This window comes from Oxyura jamaicensis, chromosome 1 (assembly GCF_011077185.1).
Source record: "Oxyura jamaicensis isolate SHBP4307 breed ruddy duck chromosome 1, BPBGC_Ojam_1.0, whole genome shotgun sequence".
NCBI lineage: Eukaryota > Metazoa > Chordata > Aves > Anseriformes > Anatidae > Oxyura > Oxyura jamaicensis.
Window position 1 is genome coordinate 51,184,275 of NC_048893.1, and position 20,935 is coordinate 51,205,209.

The 20,935-nt window shown below is 34.6% G+C and overlaps 1 protein-coding gene across 2 annotated transcripts in view; it reads right to left on the bottom strand.

Moving 5' to 3' along the window:
* Positions 1 to 20,935, bottom strand: part of TMTC2 (transmembrane O-mannosyltransferase targeting cadherins 2) — a 254,224-nt gene that overhangs the window by 35,857 nt on the left and 197,432 nt on the right. For both annotated transcript variants that reach the window (XM_035338266.1, XM_035338276.1), the window contains one exon: positions 9,223 to 9,304. In XM_035338266.1, the coding sequence (XP_035194157.1) occupies positions 9,223 to 9,304 (82 nt within the window). The remainder of the gene's footprint in view (positions 1 to 9,222; positions 9,305 to 20,935) is intronic.

Here is a 20,935-nt window from a genome sequence, read left to right on the forward strand (position 1 = left end):
AGCTCCTTTTAAAATGATACACTAAATTCATGCAAGAATGAACTGGATTGGCACTTTCTTCATTAAAAAGCAGACTTCTGAACTTTTTCTGTCAAAGCAATAAAGATGTGTTTTCCCAAGAGAAGAACACTAGGCAGGGCAGAATACTGGCAGAGTGTTAAGGTGGATCAGAAGGTTTGATCCACAAGCCCCTGGATCCAGGAACCTCTTGTGTGCGTCTAAATTTACATGCAGGATTTTCTTCTCTGAGAGGCAGCTGGCAAACTGCGTGATTTATGAGACACTGCCCAGCATCACATACAGAGCTCTCTTATTGTAGGTGTCATGAATCTGAGTCTTGCCAACAGCATAAATTATGGTAGCCTGATTGTTTTTTTGGAATCAGAACCAGCTTTTTAGAAAACAGTTTTCTAGAAGCTTTGCATCCAAGATTTTCTTCCTTCAAGGAATGAATTGCTGTTCCAGAACAAGAGTGGGAAATCCACAGTCCAGGTCCAGATGTGATCTTCAACAACACTTTTCTTTGTCTGGAGCTGCATTACTGCTTTAAATAGAATTTTCCATCTTTGCTAGATAGCACAGAGATGAGAGTAAATGTGTAGCCAAGAGTTCTTAAAGGCCTTTGACAAAAGGGAACTAAGTCAATACTTCATTATCCTCTTAGTCATGTTTCTCTTTCCTTTAAACTCTAAAATACCTAAGCATCAGAAATAGTATTAAAAATGAAGGATGCTATACCTACGACTTTGTTCAAACTTTTTCTTGCAAATTGCCAACAGTGGTTATGAGTCTATATTGGACTGGAAAACATGTTAAGACAATATATGCAATTTGCTTGTCTCTGAAAAAAAAAAAAAATAGAATATATATAATTTAAATAAAATGATAAAATAAAATAAAATAAAATAAAATAAAATAAAAGTTTCCAGTTCCCAGTGGTTGAAAAGAACTTATTTTCATCTTCTGACAAAATTTTTAACAACTATTTATCCACAGAGATGAAAGCATACAGCATTATCCTGTACAATTCTTTCTCTAAAATGCGCATGAACATTTGTAAAGCATTTTGTTCAGACATGTGCCAACACCAGATTAAAAGCCATAAACTGAATGGGTAGTTCTGCTACTTTGTTGCAATGTAAAAGGTATTAATTGGTTGGGATATGCCTGTGTGTAACAATCTTTCATGTTCAGAGCACAAGCATATTACTGCCCGCCTCAAGAATTGGCTTCAACTATTCCCTACTGGCACTATGATCTTTTATTTCACTAGTTAAAAGTGAAAGTTGCACCAATCTTTCCTTAGTTGAAATGTTCATTCACTTCTGCTCACTGGCAAACATTCAAAGATACTTTGTACCAGAACAGAGAGGGTTTCTGAAATGGTGCATCTTGCTACTACTACTTTTAAAAAGAAACATTCTGGGGATACCCTTGGGTTTTCTCTTCTAACTTGCTTCCAGCTTGCTTTCTTGTCCTGGTATCTTTACTAATGCAGAAAAATAAATAAATAAATAAATAAAAATGAGTAAACTACTTTCTGAATGAGAAGGAAGACAATTTCTAATCCCACCACGGAGTAGTTAGCACTTTCTTTTTTAAATAGATATACCACTGTCACCAAATTTTCTGCATTTTATCCACTTCAGAAGAGTATTCTCCTTCTATGGCAGCAACTTGAACAACTATTTTAACATAAGAAGTGGATATATCAAGACCATAAACTCAAATGTCAAATCTGTTTACAATAAACTTCACTAGTGGTTCTTTCAGCACATTCAACACCGAGGACTTGAAGCCCAATATTTGTTGAGGCTTTCAAAGCACTTAGAGTTCCATCGCAAAGCAATACAGATATCAGGTTCTGGGTGACTTCACACATTTTGTGAGTCTTTGAAGCACACAGAAAGGCTACAAGATCATGTCTTGAGAACTGAACTACATTCTTACTGGCATGAGCAGAACTGTGACTGAAACCACCCCTACCTCTGTGGCAATCAGGAGCAAAACAGCAGATGCAAAGTGAGATTTCTCTAAATGGAAAAAATGTCGATAGTATGCTGGGGAAGAAATGAAAGACCTGGCCTCTGAGTTGATATCCAAAACTTTTTGGGTGATGAATCAATGTTGTAAGATGCCAAGTCAACAGACATGACCTAATGTAACTGTTTCCTCTCAGAGTTTCAAAACAGATTCATTGGCTGTGAATGAGCATTTCCCAGAGCAAGTGAATGTTTGCTTTAACATCTTGTTTTCAAGGCCTGTTAAGACAATTTCTCACTGAATGTGTAGGATGTGACGGGGGAAACAAAGATGAACTTACATCACCTAGGATCACCTATATAGCAGCAGCATTCCAGTTTGTTTTACTGTTCCTTATATCCCATTCCATGTTTCCACCTGCCCTCTGGCTTTCTTTCTGAAAAGACTGTTGGGGAGTCTATGCCCTCAATTATTTTCTACCAATAAGATTATTCCGTGCAAATAAAATGAATAGAAAGACTATGCAGACCAGTGGATGCTGCAACATCAATATTGGCACTGGCTTAGAACGGTCCTTTTTTATTAGACTTTTTATTTGTCTGAAAAACCTATCTGTTTCAGTTGTGCTAAATATACCATTGGATGTCATCCAGAGCACAACCAGAGATAACAGAGAAAAAATTAAATTGTAAGCCTTTGAGACTCAATGACTGAGCTTGTGACCACATCTGGATCACTACAAGCTCTCACTAAAACATACAAATGATGATGAAAATGTATAATGCAGGGGACCTGATGTTTTTACAAAACCTAAGCTAGATTCTGGACCCTATATAATTCCCCAGACACCTGGTGATATATGAGGTTTGGAAAAGAGATATTTGGATAGGAAAGAACCATCCAGTTGTGCTTTTGTAGCACCTCCATGCTCTGTCTTCAAAAATCATAAAGAGTTGGTACTCATAGGTCAGAACACATAATCATTAACAAGTCTCTGGGGATCATTGCACCACAAGCTGTTTCAGTTCCTGCAGAAATGCCAAATTTTGGCAACATCAAAGATGCATAAAGACACATTTCCAGCACTGTCTCTGATCTAAAACTTCTACATGATAACTCTTGAACAGTCTAGTATATCGTGCTGAGGAAGCAGAGTCAGCTGCATATTCAGGATGTCAGAATGATTAGATTTAAGGAGAAGCTCAAGGGGAGAGCCAAAAATATGTACATTCCACAGCATTTAGGGTTGGTGACCTAGCTTGTTTGGAAATACTCCACTACATTCCATCACTTAAGCGATTGGTTCTAAAGGGATTTTGGAATAAATAGTTATTAGAGTGGTTTGTAATAATCTTCTTTTAATGTTGTATGATAGCAACAGCCTAGAGAGCAGCAAAAAGGGCTTGACAGTTAATGCATGTCTTTGTATGCTCATTAAAGTTACTCACAGCTGCCAAGAAAAATGCAAACAACACTTAAAACTAGTATATTCTTCCAAATAATTCTTTTTCTGATACATCTTTCTTGTTCAATTTCATTTTGGAAGTAAAAATTACTGTCTATGTTAATAGCAGCTGAAGATTTTCTTAAAGTTATTGGAGAGTTCTGGGAGCAAAAGGGTTGGAAGATCAGTGAATTCATTTTGTGAGCCAGTTACATCTCTCTTCCTGTTTTAGGTCTATGAATCTTGTCTCCCTTGAATAACATTTATTGATATTGTAAGAGCAGGTACAAGCTGTATCCCAAGCATCTTACTTTGACAGCACTGTATGCACAAGATGGAGATATTCCTTCTTAAAAAGTACATGTTCTATTATGAACTTGTTATAGCTTGCCTACAAGATTATGACATATTTAGTGTTAGGATTTCCAAAAGATTTTAAAAGATGAGAAAACCTTTCATTTGCTGAAAGGTTCATGAGTGCATATTGGCAAGGCTGGCAAAGTGACTTAGTGATGGACATACTGCATCTGGTTGGCCCTGACCCCATCACATCAAGGAATTTAATTTCTCAACACACAATCACCACGTAGCATCTGGTGTTCCCAATGGAGCAGATCCATGCACTCTTTTATTTATCACTCATTATATACTGCATTTAGCCAACCTGACAGTTGGACAAATGGACAATTCATTCACTAGAATTACACTGTGAGGTCAGTTTTATTCATTTCATTGATGAAGATAAAAACTAACCTTCCTATGGGCTTAGGTGACATTTCTTCAATTGGCATAAAAGTTTCTTGAAGATATCAGTAAGATTTTTTTCCTAGGTGTTTAATGTTTAATGTTTAATTTTTCATTACGACACTGTTCTCTTCAGAAGATCTTTTCCTTACATATTTGGGAGAAAAATGAAGTTTTCCTAGACTGCTCTTCAGGCAATGAAGAATAAAAACAAAAAAAATCTAGCACTGTGAATAATGTAACTACATGTAAGTATTATACATACATCACATCTAAAAAGAAAATTGAATGCACATATGTAAATATATGTAAAATTTCACAGTAACACACATATGACTTAATGAAAAAAAATGTATTTCAAAATCAACTGCTATCATATTTTGACATGAAAAAGGGCTAAAAGCCCAATGTTAGAACGGTAATCAGAAGGACTTATGATGCATATGAAAAAAGAAAAACAGCTTTTAAAATATACAAGCTTTTGTTAGAAAAAAAAGTCAGATAACATGAGAAAAACAACAAAACCAACTTCTAAATTATCAAGAATTCAAAAATGAAAAATAATTAAAAAGAAAAGTGAGAATGTTAGAGAATGTGTTAATCTATTCTGCCTCCAATATTCTCCTTCTGCAGAGCTAATGCTCTTCACTTTTACCTAATCTGACAGGCTGTTTTTCATTTTGTTTTATGGTTATTACTGGAAATGTACTAAAAAAGGAAGATAACCAATGTGAATTGCCTAATTAAGTGAATGTATAATTAATCTAATGAGAATAATCCCTTTTTATAATGAAAAGAGAATTGTTAAACAATTCAGTGTTATTAGAAACAATTAATTATTCAAACGAACTATTTTTAAAAGGGGTCTCAATGGTGACTGGTAAAACAGAATTAATTTGAACATCCTGTTGGGTTCTAAACTTTCCTATTCCAATTAAACTAGTACAAATGTAAGGAAGAAGGAACCTCTGTACACAAATTTATTTTGAAATCTCAACACACGTACATACATGCTACTTGATTTTCATTGTGTTGGAGAGAGGCAACTGTATACACTTTAAGAGGCATGTTAACAACACTTATTTATAGCAAAAACTAAAATGAAACCTCTTTTAGTATCACTTTTTTTTTGTTTCTTTTGCTTTGCTTTTAGACAGCAAATTATAAAGGAAATAAGAAAGCTTTGGGAGTAAAACATTTACCCTACATAAACTTCACTGTAATTTTAGGGTTTTTATTATTATTATTTGTTTGCTTGTTTAAGTGAAAGATAGTGCATAAAGCATCCAATAAGCTCAAAATCCTCAACTACACTGCATTTCAGTCATTCTGAAGAATTATGCTCCAAACAGATAAACACTTAAGTACAGAATGCCATTTGAAATTCATCCCACCTCTCTGCACTAACTAATTTTATACAGAATCTTTCTTCAGTTTTCCTGAGATAGGTTCAGTGCAAGCAAAAATGGAATTTCCTTTGTGAGTGGTCAATAGAGTATCCAAAACTAAATATTCTCTGGGACATAATGGCATTGGTCTGACCTCAGTGGACATTCCTATTTCTGGCAAATTCAAAAATTTGAGTTACTGATTCATTAAATGCTAACATGGTCTCACAGCATTTATATGAAATATTCCTTTGGAATTGATGAGTTCTCCCTGTGGATGCTGTTTGACATTTGGATTCATCCCACCTGACCATAAGATTTAATCAAGACCCCCTTTTTAGAAAGAGTTCTCAAAGATTTCAGTATAGAGATGACAGCAACAAAGACCATTTCAGTTATGTGGTCTATCTCACACTGCAGATACCTAGTGCTTTCTGTTGATGACAGAAGCTGCGTATGCCCCTGCAGGATCCACTGTGGCACACTCAAGTTAAATGTTTAAAGTAAAGTGGGATACATGAGAGTCAATATCCTGAGTAGATGTGGGTAGGGTATTTTGAAGAAAAGTTTCCCAGAGAAAACAAAGATGGATGATCAAAAAATAAATACACATTTATTAAGTTCAAATCAGGTTAGTCAAAACTGTTTATTTAAAACTTCTTTAAAAAGAAAATATGAATTAAAATATCCAATTAAAAATCTCAACTTTTACTGAAACATTCAAATCTAGTATATGAAATAATTTTCTCCAGTGTTTTAGTTTAAAAGCCTGTAGGTTGTGCTAAAAATATGATTTTCATTGCAGAGAATTAAAAATAAAAAATATATACCGATGCTTCTGCATTTTTCCCTTTACCATTTCTCTTATGCCTTATTGATATGCTGCTTCTCTCTTTCATCTGCTCAGTGTTTCTGACAGTGTGCTGAACCTCAACAGCTTGTATCATATCACCCACCAAGACTCACACTTTTGTAAGACAATGGTTCTGCACAAAGTTCAGATAAATGGCATATGAGAACAGAGTGGGCAGCTGAATAGCTGCCTACACTTCTGACTCAGAAGGGACTGCCACCCTCATTTGTCACTGAAGCAAGATCCACTTCCCTTATGACCAATAAAGTGGCATCATGTCTTCAGTATGGAAGGATTTATAGCTCTTCAGCTTTTCCACTAGTTCTCCTTTCAGACATCTCCAAACATAATGATTTAGAGAAACACTGCTTTAAAGCTAAATCCCCATAAATTCAAAGCCAGCAAATTATCTATACAAAACTAATTGTAACACTAGTTTGATCACAGAAATATACTACGGTGGTATTATCCCAAGGAGCAACCAGGAAACTGTTCACCTCTGCTCAAATTTTTGTGGGATCACATAAGCTGACTCCTGAACTAAATCACATTTTCTAAGAATAGTTTTGGCTTAATGCCTGAATTAAAGTACATTATAATACAAGTGTAAGCCTCTTAAAAGATACAGTGTATTGACAGTTACTTCTCTTAGCTCCAAAAAGGGTCCAAAAATTAGAAGTCAAGAAGAACATCTGCACATCCTTGGAGCAGAAATTATAACTGTGTGTATACATGTGCACTTGGAGGAAAATCTTCAGTCCATATATTCATGCTACCCCATCAACACACTGTTGTGTCCCAACAGACCACTCCTTCCATTTGGCTGCTCAGTGAGGTATGTGTTTTATTAGGGATCAATGCCAACTATTTTATTTGCTGTTCCAATATATTCATGCTAAGAAAAAAAAAAAAAAATGAATCCCTATGATATGATCTATATGTAAACTAGGGATATATTTCCCTGTGGCTTAATGTTTGGCATATAGAATATGGACCATACCTGTGACAAGGTGCTAAGACAAATTCATGGGATGTAGAGATATACTCAAAGTGTTCACTAGGGACTAGTGTTTGATATTTGGAATGTTCTTGGTAACATACACTAAAGATTCCTGATCAATACAATAAATAAGTGTAAGGGAAAGTAGAGAATGAAAGAGACAGAAAGAGAGAGACAGAAAGAGATAAAAGCAAGGACAATTTTCTTCAGATTTTAGAAAGTCCTGTGCCTGAAGTGATAAGGAATCATAATGAGGAAACAATACACCATTTTAATACTGTAGTCTGGTAATGAAGAAACAAATACATCAGAGATAAATGATGATTTGAATAACTTTGCTTTTAGCATATAGGCCAACTGAAAATGACGCAGAAGGAATACTGCAGGAAAAGACAGGCAAGTTGATCAAGCAATGAGAGAGAAAAAGAAAAAAGTCTAGACCTGTAATAAAATATACACAATCCTAACTTCAATACCAGAATGGATTGTTGAGACCTACCTTTGACTTTGTATTCAAATAGATTTCCTATTCGCTAAGGATAGATTTCTTAATAGGAAAGGCTGGAATGGAATGGAGTAGGATTTCAAGAAACAATCTACTTCAACTTTTTCTCATTATCTTGAGATATCATCAGCTATACTAATATCCAATTCAAATAATGGAGCTTACGTGCCTATCAAATTTATCTGTACAGGCGTAAATAGAAGACAATGTCACTAACTGAAATGACCTATAACACAAAATAATGCAACACTGAGCTGCATTCATTTAAATACCATGACACTTTCAAAGTAACAATGCATCCATTAACTATGGGAGTCTAACATGCAGAATTTTACACTGAATAGGATCAAACAGAAATACAGTATGTGAGCAATTCAGACAAAGAAACCTCCCAAAGTAAAGACAGTTAATATGTGAGATTAATTTTCCATTTTGGTCACTTATTTTCATTTATTCTACATTTACCATTTAGAATTAGAAGAGGAAATTAAAACAATATACAAAGATATATACAGCGTGCCTATGGTTCCCTACCTTTTTCCTCAACTACAATGAAATTTATTACTTCTTTCCATATTTTCCAACTGGGACTATGTAACTTGAATTCTTTTTTTTTTTTTTTTTTTTTTTTTTTTAGATTTGTCTATTATCAGTAAGAATTAGTCCATAAAGTTAAATATTTTTGGTTCCTTGGGAGTAATCACATCTGGAAATATTTTTTGCACATCTAGCAAAACCAATCCAAACTTATAAATATACCTTCAAATTAACTGTGATTTAAGCACATTTATGCCTTAGTATGACAAAGACATAGCCAACTTGTCGAAACCTTTTGTAATACTTACTGATTTAAGCCATGAAGATGCTGGGAAGGAGGAAGATTTAAGACCCATAAATCTTCAACAAAAAACCAGACACTTCAATCTGTAAAACTCATGCGCACTATAGTAGAACTTTTAGTTGCCCACCCACCGTCAGTCAGCAAAGTTAGGCCAAAACTGCTAATAATGATATTCCAGGCCATGAGGTTTTGACATATGGCAGCAGTCACCTTTCTTCTTTCCCAGAGAAGCAGTGATACTGAAATTCCCCTCATAGGAGGAAAGCTAAGCAAAATAAGAAAATCTTCACCTCTCCCTCTGTAGTTATTAACAAATTGAAATTGAGATGAAGTTATACATGGCAGATTAGTTTATTTCCCTTTAAAGAAGCTATTATGCCAGTAGTACTTTCAAATCCTTAATCACTCAGAGATTAACAGCAGGCCTGGAATATGTGTGAAAACCCTATCTATCTAAAACATACCATAATGCATGTAGCAGTTGCCTTTGGTAGGATCCAGCTGAATAGCCTTCACGAAGTACTTTTCTGCCTCACTCTTGCGTCCCTTAAAAAAAAAAAAAAAAAAAAGGAAAGGGGGAAAGAGGGAAGATTATTTTAACAGTGTGTCACCATGGAGCCATCATGTGCAGTTACAATTTCCAAACTTCAGGCACTAGAGAAAAACAACTACTATTATCGCTACATTTAACCTAAGTAAATATGATTGCTTAAGTGTTAGAGCAAGTTTTGTGGTCAGCTACTTTACACTGCAGATCTCCAGACTGAGGAAGAAATGTGTCCAACATCATCAATGTCCAAAAGTAAGGAAATGGCAGAAGTATACTGCAAAAAAGTGTATTGTAAAGGGCTTTGAGTGAACATGGAGCTCCACACTTTTCCGGACATGCATCAGCTAAAAAGGTAAAAACAGAAGGGAGGGTGGGAGGAAGTTTCAGTCATTCCCTTTGGAAAGCAAGCAAACAAACAAACAAACAAAACCAGAAGAGGTGAAGGGGAAAAGAGTGCTTTGGTTCTATGAAATAACACTATATACACAGCCAACAACAAAGGCACTGCAAATGAAGGAATAGAAATAGAAAATACTTCTGATTTTAATGGGACAAGTAAGATTTCATCAGAAGTCAGTTCTGTTAATCATAAAATGTAAGTAGAAAAGGTAACTTTTAGAGACTATGGACAATGCGATGTCAAAGCAGTCAAAAAAAACCCCACCCAAATAGAAACAAAAAACAGAAATGGTGTTTTTGTTTTGAAAAGAGCGGATACTCTAAACCACAGTTTTTCTTGTCTGAAATTACCAAGCCACTGACATTGCACTATGGGGTACAAAGTGCCAGAGCAGAGCCATGGTGATTACTCTTTTCATAAAAAAAAAAAAAAAAAAAAAAAAAAAAAAAAAAAGCATCAATACTGGATTAGCCTAGTCTGATACTCAAATGCAAATCAGCATTAGCTATTTGATAAGATACCTGGGACTTGTTTATCCCTATCCCCATGAAATTAGTTGCTGTGTTTTGAGTTATAAAATAGAAGGCCTCCAGAATAAAGAACAGTTAAGCTTAACCACTCTGGAAGAAAGGCATTGTGGTGTGCACCTCTCAAGGTTGCCCTGATAGTTATTTCACAGATATAGGCTTTCTCAAGTTTTGTGGTCTGGAAACAGACATTGCATACATCCTGCACTATCCCACAAGTTAACATAAGAATAGTAATGAGGTCTGTTCATGATTACAGCTGCTCCAGATTCTCAGTATTCCCCTCAAGGGCCTTAAAAACAATTAAATAAAGAGAGAAAGAAGTTCTGCAGCACACCAAGAAGCATATCAAGACTAGGTTCTATCAAAACCAAGACAAAGAGAAAATTTTCAAGAGAGCATCCTGGTTGAGATACAAGCAGACTTAGCATTTACAGTATTGTAGTTTCACAATATGAAAGCTCATAGGCAATAAGAGTTAACCTGATTATTTAGTAAACTTACTTTGGTAAATCCTTATGCCTTAGATACATAACTCCAAAGCTTCTGCAAACCAACTGGTGTAATTTCGTGACAGAATATAGTATCCTTTTTTTCTTTTTTTTTTTCTTTCTCAGAAAAGAGTACCATCTTACATAGATGTAATTAGTCCAGACTAATTTTCCCTCATCTACTAGAGTAGTAAAGACACATTTACAGATTAAATGCATTTTTTTTAATTGCATACAACCATAGTTGAGAACAAAAAGTGAAGAAAATCATCTCCAATTGAAAACACATGGTAAATTTGGGTTAATATAAAATAATTATTTAAATTAATCTAATTGGGGTAGAGGTTTATAGTTAAACACTTTTAACTCCAAGATTGGCATTCTTAATCTGGCAAAAGGTACCATGACATATGTAAACCCAGCCTTGAGGCTCTAAAATGACAAGCACCAAGCATATGTAGCCCTAATGCTGGCAGAATTAACATTTACAGATTTTGCATCATTGTTTTGTTCTTGTTGTTGTTTAAACAAACAAACATCATTAATTTTAGCTGGTTGCACTCTTGTCTCTGTGTCTATTTTTAGAACATAAAAGGACAGTTCATTGAATACAGTCACAAAACATGTAGCTTCTGCCTACAGCACTTCAAGGCCCCAAACATTTGTCAGACGTGATTAATTTTCATTTACTAGGAAGACCAAAAATACACGACTGCCCTACTCTTTTTGGCACTTTCCAAACGGCATGCTGCACTCAAGTTCAGGCCTGTCAGGAGACCTGGAGTACATAAAGATGCCAGTACAGGTGTCAGTATACATAACATCAAAAGAAAGACCGTACTATTAACAGGCCCAAATACTCATTAACAGGAAAAGAGGGGGAAATCTTATGTCACCCAAGACATGAAATGATCTGACTACAAATGATCAGCACAGCTCCATTTGTTCATGTTGACCATCATTTTAATGTTTTCCATATTTATAAAAAAAAAATAAATTCTTGCAGAATGGCATTCTGAGGAAGCTTCTACCATATCATCTAATGTGTCCTCTTTAGTGCCTTCTGGCTGCTGCTAAAATGTCAATACCTCAGCATAGATTTAATATGTCGTATTGTTTTATCAAATTATATAAAATCCAATCATTTGACAGAATCAGGCTATTTTACAATTAAACTTTAGCATACGTATATTTTTTCAACTATCCAATATACACGTAAAGTACCATAACGGAATATTGGCATTGTGTAGTTACATTAAGATGACAACCCTATCATTTTCCCTTCCCATCATATGTAAAATAAAGCACATAGCATGGGGGGGAGGGGGGGGAGATCTAGCTTTTAAAGAAAATCCACAAAAAATGTTTAAACAGCTGAAAAGTACCTTAGTGCAGTCTTAGTACAGGAAGGCATTTTGTGTGCATGTTCACCATTATGTATATCAACCCATACAGATGCATGCATTGAGAACCACTGGAAACCTCCCAATTTCTAGCAGCAGGGTGTGCAGTTGTATATGCACAACCACATGCTTTGGCAACTTTACAAAGCAAAAAATATAAGTTTACAACTGCATGCTTGCAGACTTATTTGAAGGATAAAAAAAAGTTATTCATAAGATTTTAATAGAAGGACTTCATGGCTCTGAGGATTAATAATGGGATACAAAATACCTTTCACCTGTTGGTCACCAGTTCACATCCAGTCCAGGTCAGTAGCTAATGAAAAGGTAGGTGCTCTCTGACAGCTACTGGTTTGCTCAGGAGAAATAAGTAGGTGGTCCTAGCCCAAACCCTAATGGAGATCCTCTGCACAGAAGCACTGGCATATTTATGGCTTCTCAGTGCACTGAGACATAATGAAACAGATACGTAAAACAATGAATGGCAATCTCACTGCTGAGGAAAAAATCCATAATGAAGACAGTTCAATAACCAATTTGGAAGACTGTGCTGACACTCTCCTTATCAGACCTGGACCTTACTGTAAACCCTATAATGAAGATAAAAATTCAGTAGTTTTCCATTAATAAGGAAAACTTCATTTTTTATTTTATTTTTTTCCTGGGCCTAAATAAAGAAGAATTGCCCATGATTACCACCTTTTCAATGTAAATTTATTTACCACCATTTCAATGTACCAAATTAGCACCATTTCAATGTAAAGTAAATTTAACTGATACATGACTCTACAACCTAGCATGCCAGTTGTCCTGGCTTTCAGAAATATCCTGCTCCCCACAAATCATGCGGACTTCAAATCAGAATGGCTGGTTGCTTGCAGTTTTGGCAAGGAAACAGTTACATGTTTAAATATGAATTCGGGAGGTTGATTTTTAAGACACCTGTTCTTTGTAGAAGTTGACTGCAAGGGGTTTTGCTTCCTTGGTTGCTTTTTCCCTAGATACGAGACAACGGGTCTGACCTTACTAATATGGTCAGACATTTGGTTAACCGGGCTTTCCTACAAAAGACGTATGATTGCCATGACAAAAGAAAGAAAGCTAGCTAAGGACAGCTGACAGTTAAGTAAAATACCCTGCATTTATCCTTAAAACATTTAAAAACTGAGGACAAATTACTGTTTTTAATACCCGCCCCAATTTTCCCCTCCCTGTGCCGGTAGACTGTGCCAAATTCATGTTGAGGCAGCTGGTGCGCTTCAGGCTGCTGGAGGCCCAAGGACCCTGAGATGCTAATAAAATTGGAAAAGACTAATACAGCTGAGCAGTTCTGAATAACTCTCTTGTGTAAACTATGATGACACAGTGGCTACCAGCAAGGTGGTTCAACTCGTTAGGTGGTCTCTGCAATTTAAACCAATTTCATATTTTGTAAATATTAGTCATTCTCCAAATGCACAAGGGATTAATCAGCAGAACTGAAACTTCACTCCTCAATATAATTGCACCATCTTTAACTGCATCACTAATGCAGTTGACTGCCATTCCCCAAATCTGCTTTTTTTTTTTTTTGTCAAGCATTCATTTTTTAATTAAAAAAAATCAAGCAAACAAACAAACAAACAAAAAAAAAACACCAGTCATTTCAGATATTTCCTTTTTCCCCTTGAGGATATTGCCCTTCAGTAACAGCGAGTATGCTAGGGGAGAAAAAATGTCTGAACTGAACCTGTGGCTTCATTTCAGGTTTCTTTAAATTATTGCAGACCTATTTCATAAACATTTCCTTTTGCCTTATAAAACGTGTCACAGAACAGTAAAAACACAATTTACATAGTGTATAACTGAGTAAATTAGCAATAAACTTTTCAAAGTTTTTAGTTAGTTATATCTTACAATGAGGTCACTGACAAACACAAGATCTCCATCCCTCCTCTACCTTAATACTTACAAAATTAATGTAATACCTACTATTTAAGCATCTAAATCAGCAGATTCTTCTTTTCCCTCATTTTTCTGTGTTTCTACAACTTTTCTTTTTTTATTCTGAATTATAATGTGAATGCCTTGCACTACAACTTGTATGTCAAATGCTAATCCCACTTAAATACATGGGATTTGCATTATTCACATCAAAGGTCCAAAATTTATCTCAGTATCTATACTTCCTGTGCAGCAGAGACAAATCTTATCTCTTCTTTACCATAATAAAATAAAAACAATGAAACATAGCAAAGAAGCAATGACTTTTAAAGGTTAACAGCTGGTCCAGAAAAGCACATGTACATGAGGCAAGATTTGCAACGAGTAGTAGTACATGCTCTTATAAAAACAGATCGTTGTGAGGGGGAGAAGTTTACAATCATCCTAAGTCCTTCTTTCAGCATTGTCCAACTAAAATCTATGTGTTTTTACCTACCTTTTCCATGCCACCTTTTCAAAGAAAGTTTTCCTCCCCCATATCCTTAGATAAGCACAGTAAGAAATTACCAGCACTGGTACTCTCAAATTCTAGCTCTAAACTTCAAGAATGGGAGAATATTTTTTTTTGTTTCTTGTAATATATTAATATAGGAGCAAGAAAGTGACTACTTTGGAGGACATTAGGGTATAAATCTGTAACTACTAATACATGATATTCACCATATGCAAATGTTTACCTCACAGTAAAAATGAGGCAACTTTCTTACTTATTTTCCAGTATGACACAGTCACATATTCTTGACCCTGACGTTGTGACTGATGCTGTCCTCCCCAGTCATTTCACTGGACCAGGGTCCTCACACAGGCAAGTCTGAATACCACTAATGTAATCCAGTGGGTTACTTTGAGAAATAAGCCTTCATAGGATCAATAAAGTGCAATATCTTGATTTAATCCAATCCTCTCTTTGCAAATTAAGTGGAAGTGGTGCACTTCCATCTAGATGTGTCACCCCAGTGCTCCTTTAACCACAAGTGTACTTCTGTTGACTAAAAATCCATCTACTAGCCTGACTCAGTTTCTACTAAAGTCAGTGGAATTCTTCTGTGAGCCAAGGTTATTTTAGAAAGTATTAAGATAAAGTGGGTTCTTGAGTCTACATCTATGGGGATAATTAATGGCATGATAACCAGAGAGCTGAGATTTAAGCACTGCCTATTGACTTTGGTTGGAATCCACTGGAGTTTAAGCATTTTTGAATGTGACATCACTGCTTACATACAGATTTAGGAATCTAAAGCACAGCTCATAACTTTACTGGCTCGGGGCATGATTCAGAGTATATTAAGGTGATATTTTCTTCAAGTAAAGCAGCATGTATCTGATTAAGAAATAATATATTAGAGCTATTTCCCATCCATTTTCTTGTTTTATGGGTCTCATATCACAAAAAGCATTCTCATTTTACTAAAGCATTCAATATGGTACAGAAAAGAAATATAGGCAGAGGGTTTTTTTGTTTTGTTTTGTTTTGTTTTCCTTTAAGTGTTGTTTTTTTTTTTAATATATACCTATTTTTTTTTTTTTTTGAGGGGGGGGAGGGCACCTTGAAGTCTAAAAGCTATTTACTTCATTTTAAATCACTGTTAACACTCATGAAAATTGTGTACAATCTTAAGTAAACCTTTAAAAAACACATTTCATTCCATAGCTTCTTATTTATTTACTGTCTAGAACTATATTGAAATGTTCACTTTGATCATTAAGCTTTAGATTATTTTATTTTAAGAATATGTAATGAAATGTTAAGTAAATTTCCATTTTGGGCACTTTCATTTCCATTCAGGCATAAGCCACATTTATATTTTCTGATAAAGTCATGTATTAATATCTACTCATATTTCACTAGCCAGTCAGAATATAAATTCACTATCTCCACATACTGTTTTCACTGAGTCCTATGAATTTCTTTTATGGTAAATTTGGCTTATATCTTGCATTTTTCTATGATTACTGACAAAATTACTATACACAGAGTAATAACAGGTAAGTGGCAGCTACATTCAACCATGTAACAAAACAAAAAGATCTCTCTTTCATGGAAGCAGTTCATCCTGTGTCAGTGGTGTTTTCTGTAACAAGATTTAAATTTATGTTGAGTAAAGAGAGAAGTTTAGGGCTCCCCTTTTCCTGTCTGCAGGAAGTTAGAAACAAGATACAGAAGATGAGATCCCTGAAGGAGGTTAGTTAGGGGTTACGTGCCTAAATACCTGCACCAGAGTAATTTACCAACCAGTAAGATGGAGATTTTCTATTTAAATGAAAATACTCAATTTTACAATTAGTTCTGTTACACTTGGCATGCAACCAAACATATATCCTAAGGGGACTGAAAAGTATATCTATGGATGCAATATTTATGGCACACGGCCAAACTCAGAAGAAATACAAGCTCAATAGATGTCATTTATTGAGATTTCTGTAGTTTGGAAATCTTGACATTCAGCCTGGAGGTGTTAATGCTCCAGATGCACCAGATAACCAGACTTAATAAATAATAAATAAATAATAGGGCTTATGGTTCTGAAGTCAATAAACATGACTTTTCACATTGAAGAGACTCCCCCATCCCCTACAAACAAATTGCTTGTAAACTGGAAACAAAAACAACTTCTGACATTTTGCAAATTTCAGAACTAAATCCAAACCTTGTGTTTGGATCAGTTTTAACCCCCAAGGAATTTAAAGTGGCAAGAAAAATTACAGTGTCTGTGTCAGACTCAAAGACAAACTGAACACAGAACAGAGAAGAAGTGGACATTTCTTGGCTCAACTGGATTTCTTAGGGAGGGCCGACTGAAGTATTCAGTGTCATTTATACTTTGGTATTTTGGGTTTTTAAGTGTAATGAAATTATTTTCATTACCAAAAAAAAAAAAAAAAAAAAAGTCTTCCTAGATACAGTACTAACAGCCAGGGCATTTAGCCTCCCAAAATGGAATATCTAACAGCTTTGGTCATCTAATCAAATGACCCATTCAGAAAAAGTCTTTTCATAGTTTTAAGATTTTTGTACGTGTAGGCATCTTATTTATCATTCCCAAAATAAATATCACTAAAAATATATATATTGTTGTTTTAAAGTTATTAATTATTAAAGCAAGGGATAAACTGTTCTAGGAAATCTTACCTACATTTAATATATAGCTTTTCAATTGCTAACTCAGAAGAGAACCGACTCTTCTGACTTCATGGCTGTACTACTTTGCCTATGCTTCCTTCCAATTGGTCCAAGTTGATAGCAATTGGTAGCAATTGAACAGGGAAATAAAAAGCGACGATATAACAGAGCTATCCAAATGCAAATTTCCTTTCTGTGCTGGAACACAATAAGCAAATAATTACAGAAATAGAAACTGTTGAATTAGTCTATTTGTTACTGCATTATGTTCTCCTTTGCCTATGCCTTCCCTTGTGTTTCTGTTCTTCCTACCTTCCATTTACTTCTGTGCTGTCACTTATTTATATTTATTTTGAGATGACTTTCAAGGACTACACCAATTACTGAATAGAGTAAGGTACTTGATAGTGGCACTCTGAGTAATTTAGCAACTAACCAACAATGGCAGCATAGCTTTCTGGCCTTCTGTTTGTCTGGAAAATAAGCAACAAACAACTGCGGGCAAAAATTTGGCCACCCACTGAGGAGGGAATATTCTGAACCTTAAAAAATGTATTTAACTTCAGTGTCGATACTGGAGTGTCACAATACTGATTCTTTTATTTTAATCCAAAACACTGCCAGTGTCTATCAGTCTATGTCCTCCTTTCTCACCGTCCCTCTTTGGAGAAAATGTTTTAAAATAAAATATTTTAGATTTTAGGGAACATTCTAGAGTGATTATTACTGAATTTAATATGGTTTGGAGCTGTAACATAGAAATTTTACAAGGCAAAGTAATTTTTTTTTTATAGCACTTTGGGTGATTTTCCAAGCCAGTAAAAAAATGGAGATTAACAGCACTGTGTGGAGCCATGTAAAATGCAAGAAACACTGTTTTTTTTTTTTTTTTTTTTTTTTTTTTTTTTTTTTTTCCCAAAGGAATACAGTAAAGCCTGTAATTCCTATATGCAAAAAGATAAATGTTACAATATGGGGCTGTCCCTAAGTACATGAGCAATTACAGGCACTGCTGCAAGCTGTGAGGGGTGGTTTGTGGGCTCAACTTCACTCATAACAGATGAAACAAATCTTCAAACCAAATTTATCTATAATTGAAATAAAGCTTCTCAGACTTGAGTGCTACTACAACAGCCATCCATGGCCTGATGGCAGAGGCCAGACATGAGAAGGGAGGGCTTCTCCTTCTTCTCTCTAAGAGGAGATTAAAGTGACAGGAGAAAAGAAAATTATAAAAACCTTACTTATGCATGATTTTTATGTTTTTCTTTTTTAGATGATAGCCAACCCTTTTTCTTCTGGAAGGTCTGTTCATAAAATGGAAAATAAATTACAGCTTATGCTCAAGGCCTCACCTGGCATTGTCATTCTGACAGACTCGTTTTTATCTTAGAACTGGGAGCCTTGCAATTTTAAATACTTCACAAACATTATGTTTTTTCTTTGTGATAGATCAATAAATTAGCTAAGCAAGGGATGAGGCTCAGGTTCCGTAACTCTAGACTCATGCATTACAAGTAGACTGGCCAGGTCAACTAGCATGTCCCGTTGACAAATTTCTCACGTAATTTATTCAGTGTAACAAATTAAATGCATGAAAAAACATTGGAAATATAAAATGCTAAACCACTGAAGTAAGTCTTAAACAGCCACATATTTCTAAAAAATAAACAATAACAAAAGCACCAACTTAAGCCACAGACATCTGTCTGTTTTTCCATTATTCTACTAGCTGAGCTACTAATGATGCTTTTTAACCACTATTTTTTTGCTGTTCTAATATATTATCAGGAAAATTGTAGCTTAGTAACCTTTAATCTTTAGATATGAACATATAACATTATCCAATATATGGGTTATGAAATACTTGTAACTTATGGAACTGTAAATTCATTAGTCGTTCATTTGGAGCCTTAAGTTGGTCTCTTTTTTTTCTGCAGATACAGCAGCACATCAAAGTCCACCTGGCATTTCTTGTATCACAAAAAGCTAACAAGACAAATGACAAGTATTTGCACTAATAATAATAATAATAATAATAATAATATCGTTAGTAAAAAATTGACTCAAATGTTTCTATTGCATAGAAATATGCAATATGCATGCATATATGCCATTTAGGTGTTTCAAGAATCAATGAAAAATTAACATATATTCTTCTGTCTGTGTGTGGTTTGTTCTTGTGTGTGTGCTTTGCTTTGTGTTTATACTATTGATATTAAAATGTAAATTAAAGTTATTACAAGCTGAACAGCGTATTTTGAGTTTTAGAAATGTATATTTACAGTTATTCAGAAAGTAAATTTAACTGAGAATAATTTTGTGAAGAAATGTCACATTCAGCATTTGAAATTATGTTGCTGGACCAGATGTTGTCCTCAGCAGGTTTTCAGGGGTGGTGAAGGGAAGTGAAGGGAAGCTTGTTGTGTTTGGATTTTTATTTCACTTTTTCCTTTTATTGGGTTTCCTTGGTTTTGCATCATTCCATATTTCCAGGTATACACATGCAAAAATTTAAGTAGCCTTTAAAGAAGAAAACATTATTTTTTCAGGTTTGTCTAATAAACTGTTAGAAATTGTAACACCCTATACTCTCAATTTTCCCATAATTCTAACCTAAAAAAAAAAAAAAAAAAAAAAAGTTTCAAGAATTTCCCTGTTTTTGAGTAAGTACATTTTGTACTATTCATTAAATTATTTCTAGAAGTAAACAAGCTGCTTATTAATACTCTCGGAAGTTTTTAGTGTTGTTCATCTCTGGGGAAGAGAATGTTGAGCAGAAATAACTTCATGTTTCTTATGAAGACTTTTCAGACTATATGCAAGTTTACGAATGAAATCATCTAAAAATTATGTGTGCTTATATTGAGCATATAAAAAAAATATGAGAATTAGCACTAGTAAAATTAAATAGCATAGATTATGCTTTTGCTTGCTATTGTTCATCTTATCTCTCATAAAATGCAAGTTTAAAATTTAAATAGCCCTTCGGAACAGTAGCAACATTAGCTACATGCAAATGGATAGACATGATGACATGAATTAATATCTGTCACTCACAGCATGATTGCAATCATTTTAAGTTTATCACAGTGGACAAATTGTGATTTACCTTTTTTAGAGCCTGGAAAAGGTAACCCATTCCAGTACAAGCTAATCTTCCTTTAAAATCTCTTTTCAATATAAGAGAATAATAGTCTTTAATATTAAATATGTGTCTGTACAAGGGCCTTGACTCAGAATAATGCATTTTAGTAAAGTGGAATTAGCTTCAGCATAAAAACAAACATAGAATCATAGTACAATTCATGCTGGAAAAGACCTTAAGATATCATCCTGTCCAATTCTCTACTCAAAGTAGACTTAATATTTTATTTAGACCAGATTGTTCATGTGGTGTGGTTATTGTTCAAGTTGGAAATAAATGTATATGTAACATATATTTTTTTTCATTGCTAAGCTACTAAACTCATGTAGAATACTGTACCTTTATTTTAAGTGTGCTGGAAAACCCATTATTAAAAGAAAAAAAAAAAGGAAAAAAAGGACATGGACAGGTAATCATGAATTCAGAAGAGATGCTTTTTCATGTTCAGAGATTCTAGTTTGTGTTTGACAGAACCAAGGCCAGACAACATGAATAAAATAACGGTTTACTCTCTAGAATGTTCACTTATTTCTATGTCTCTGTCTATGAAACTG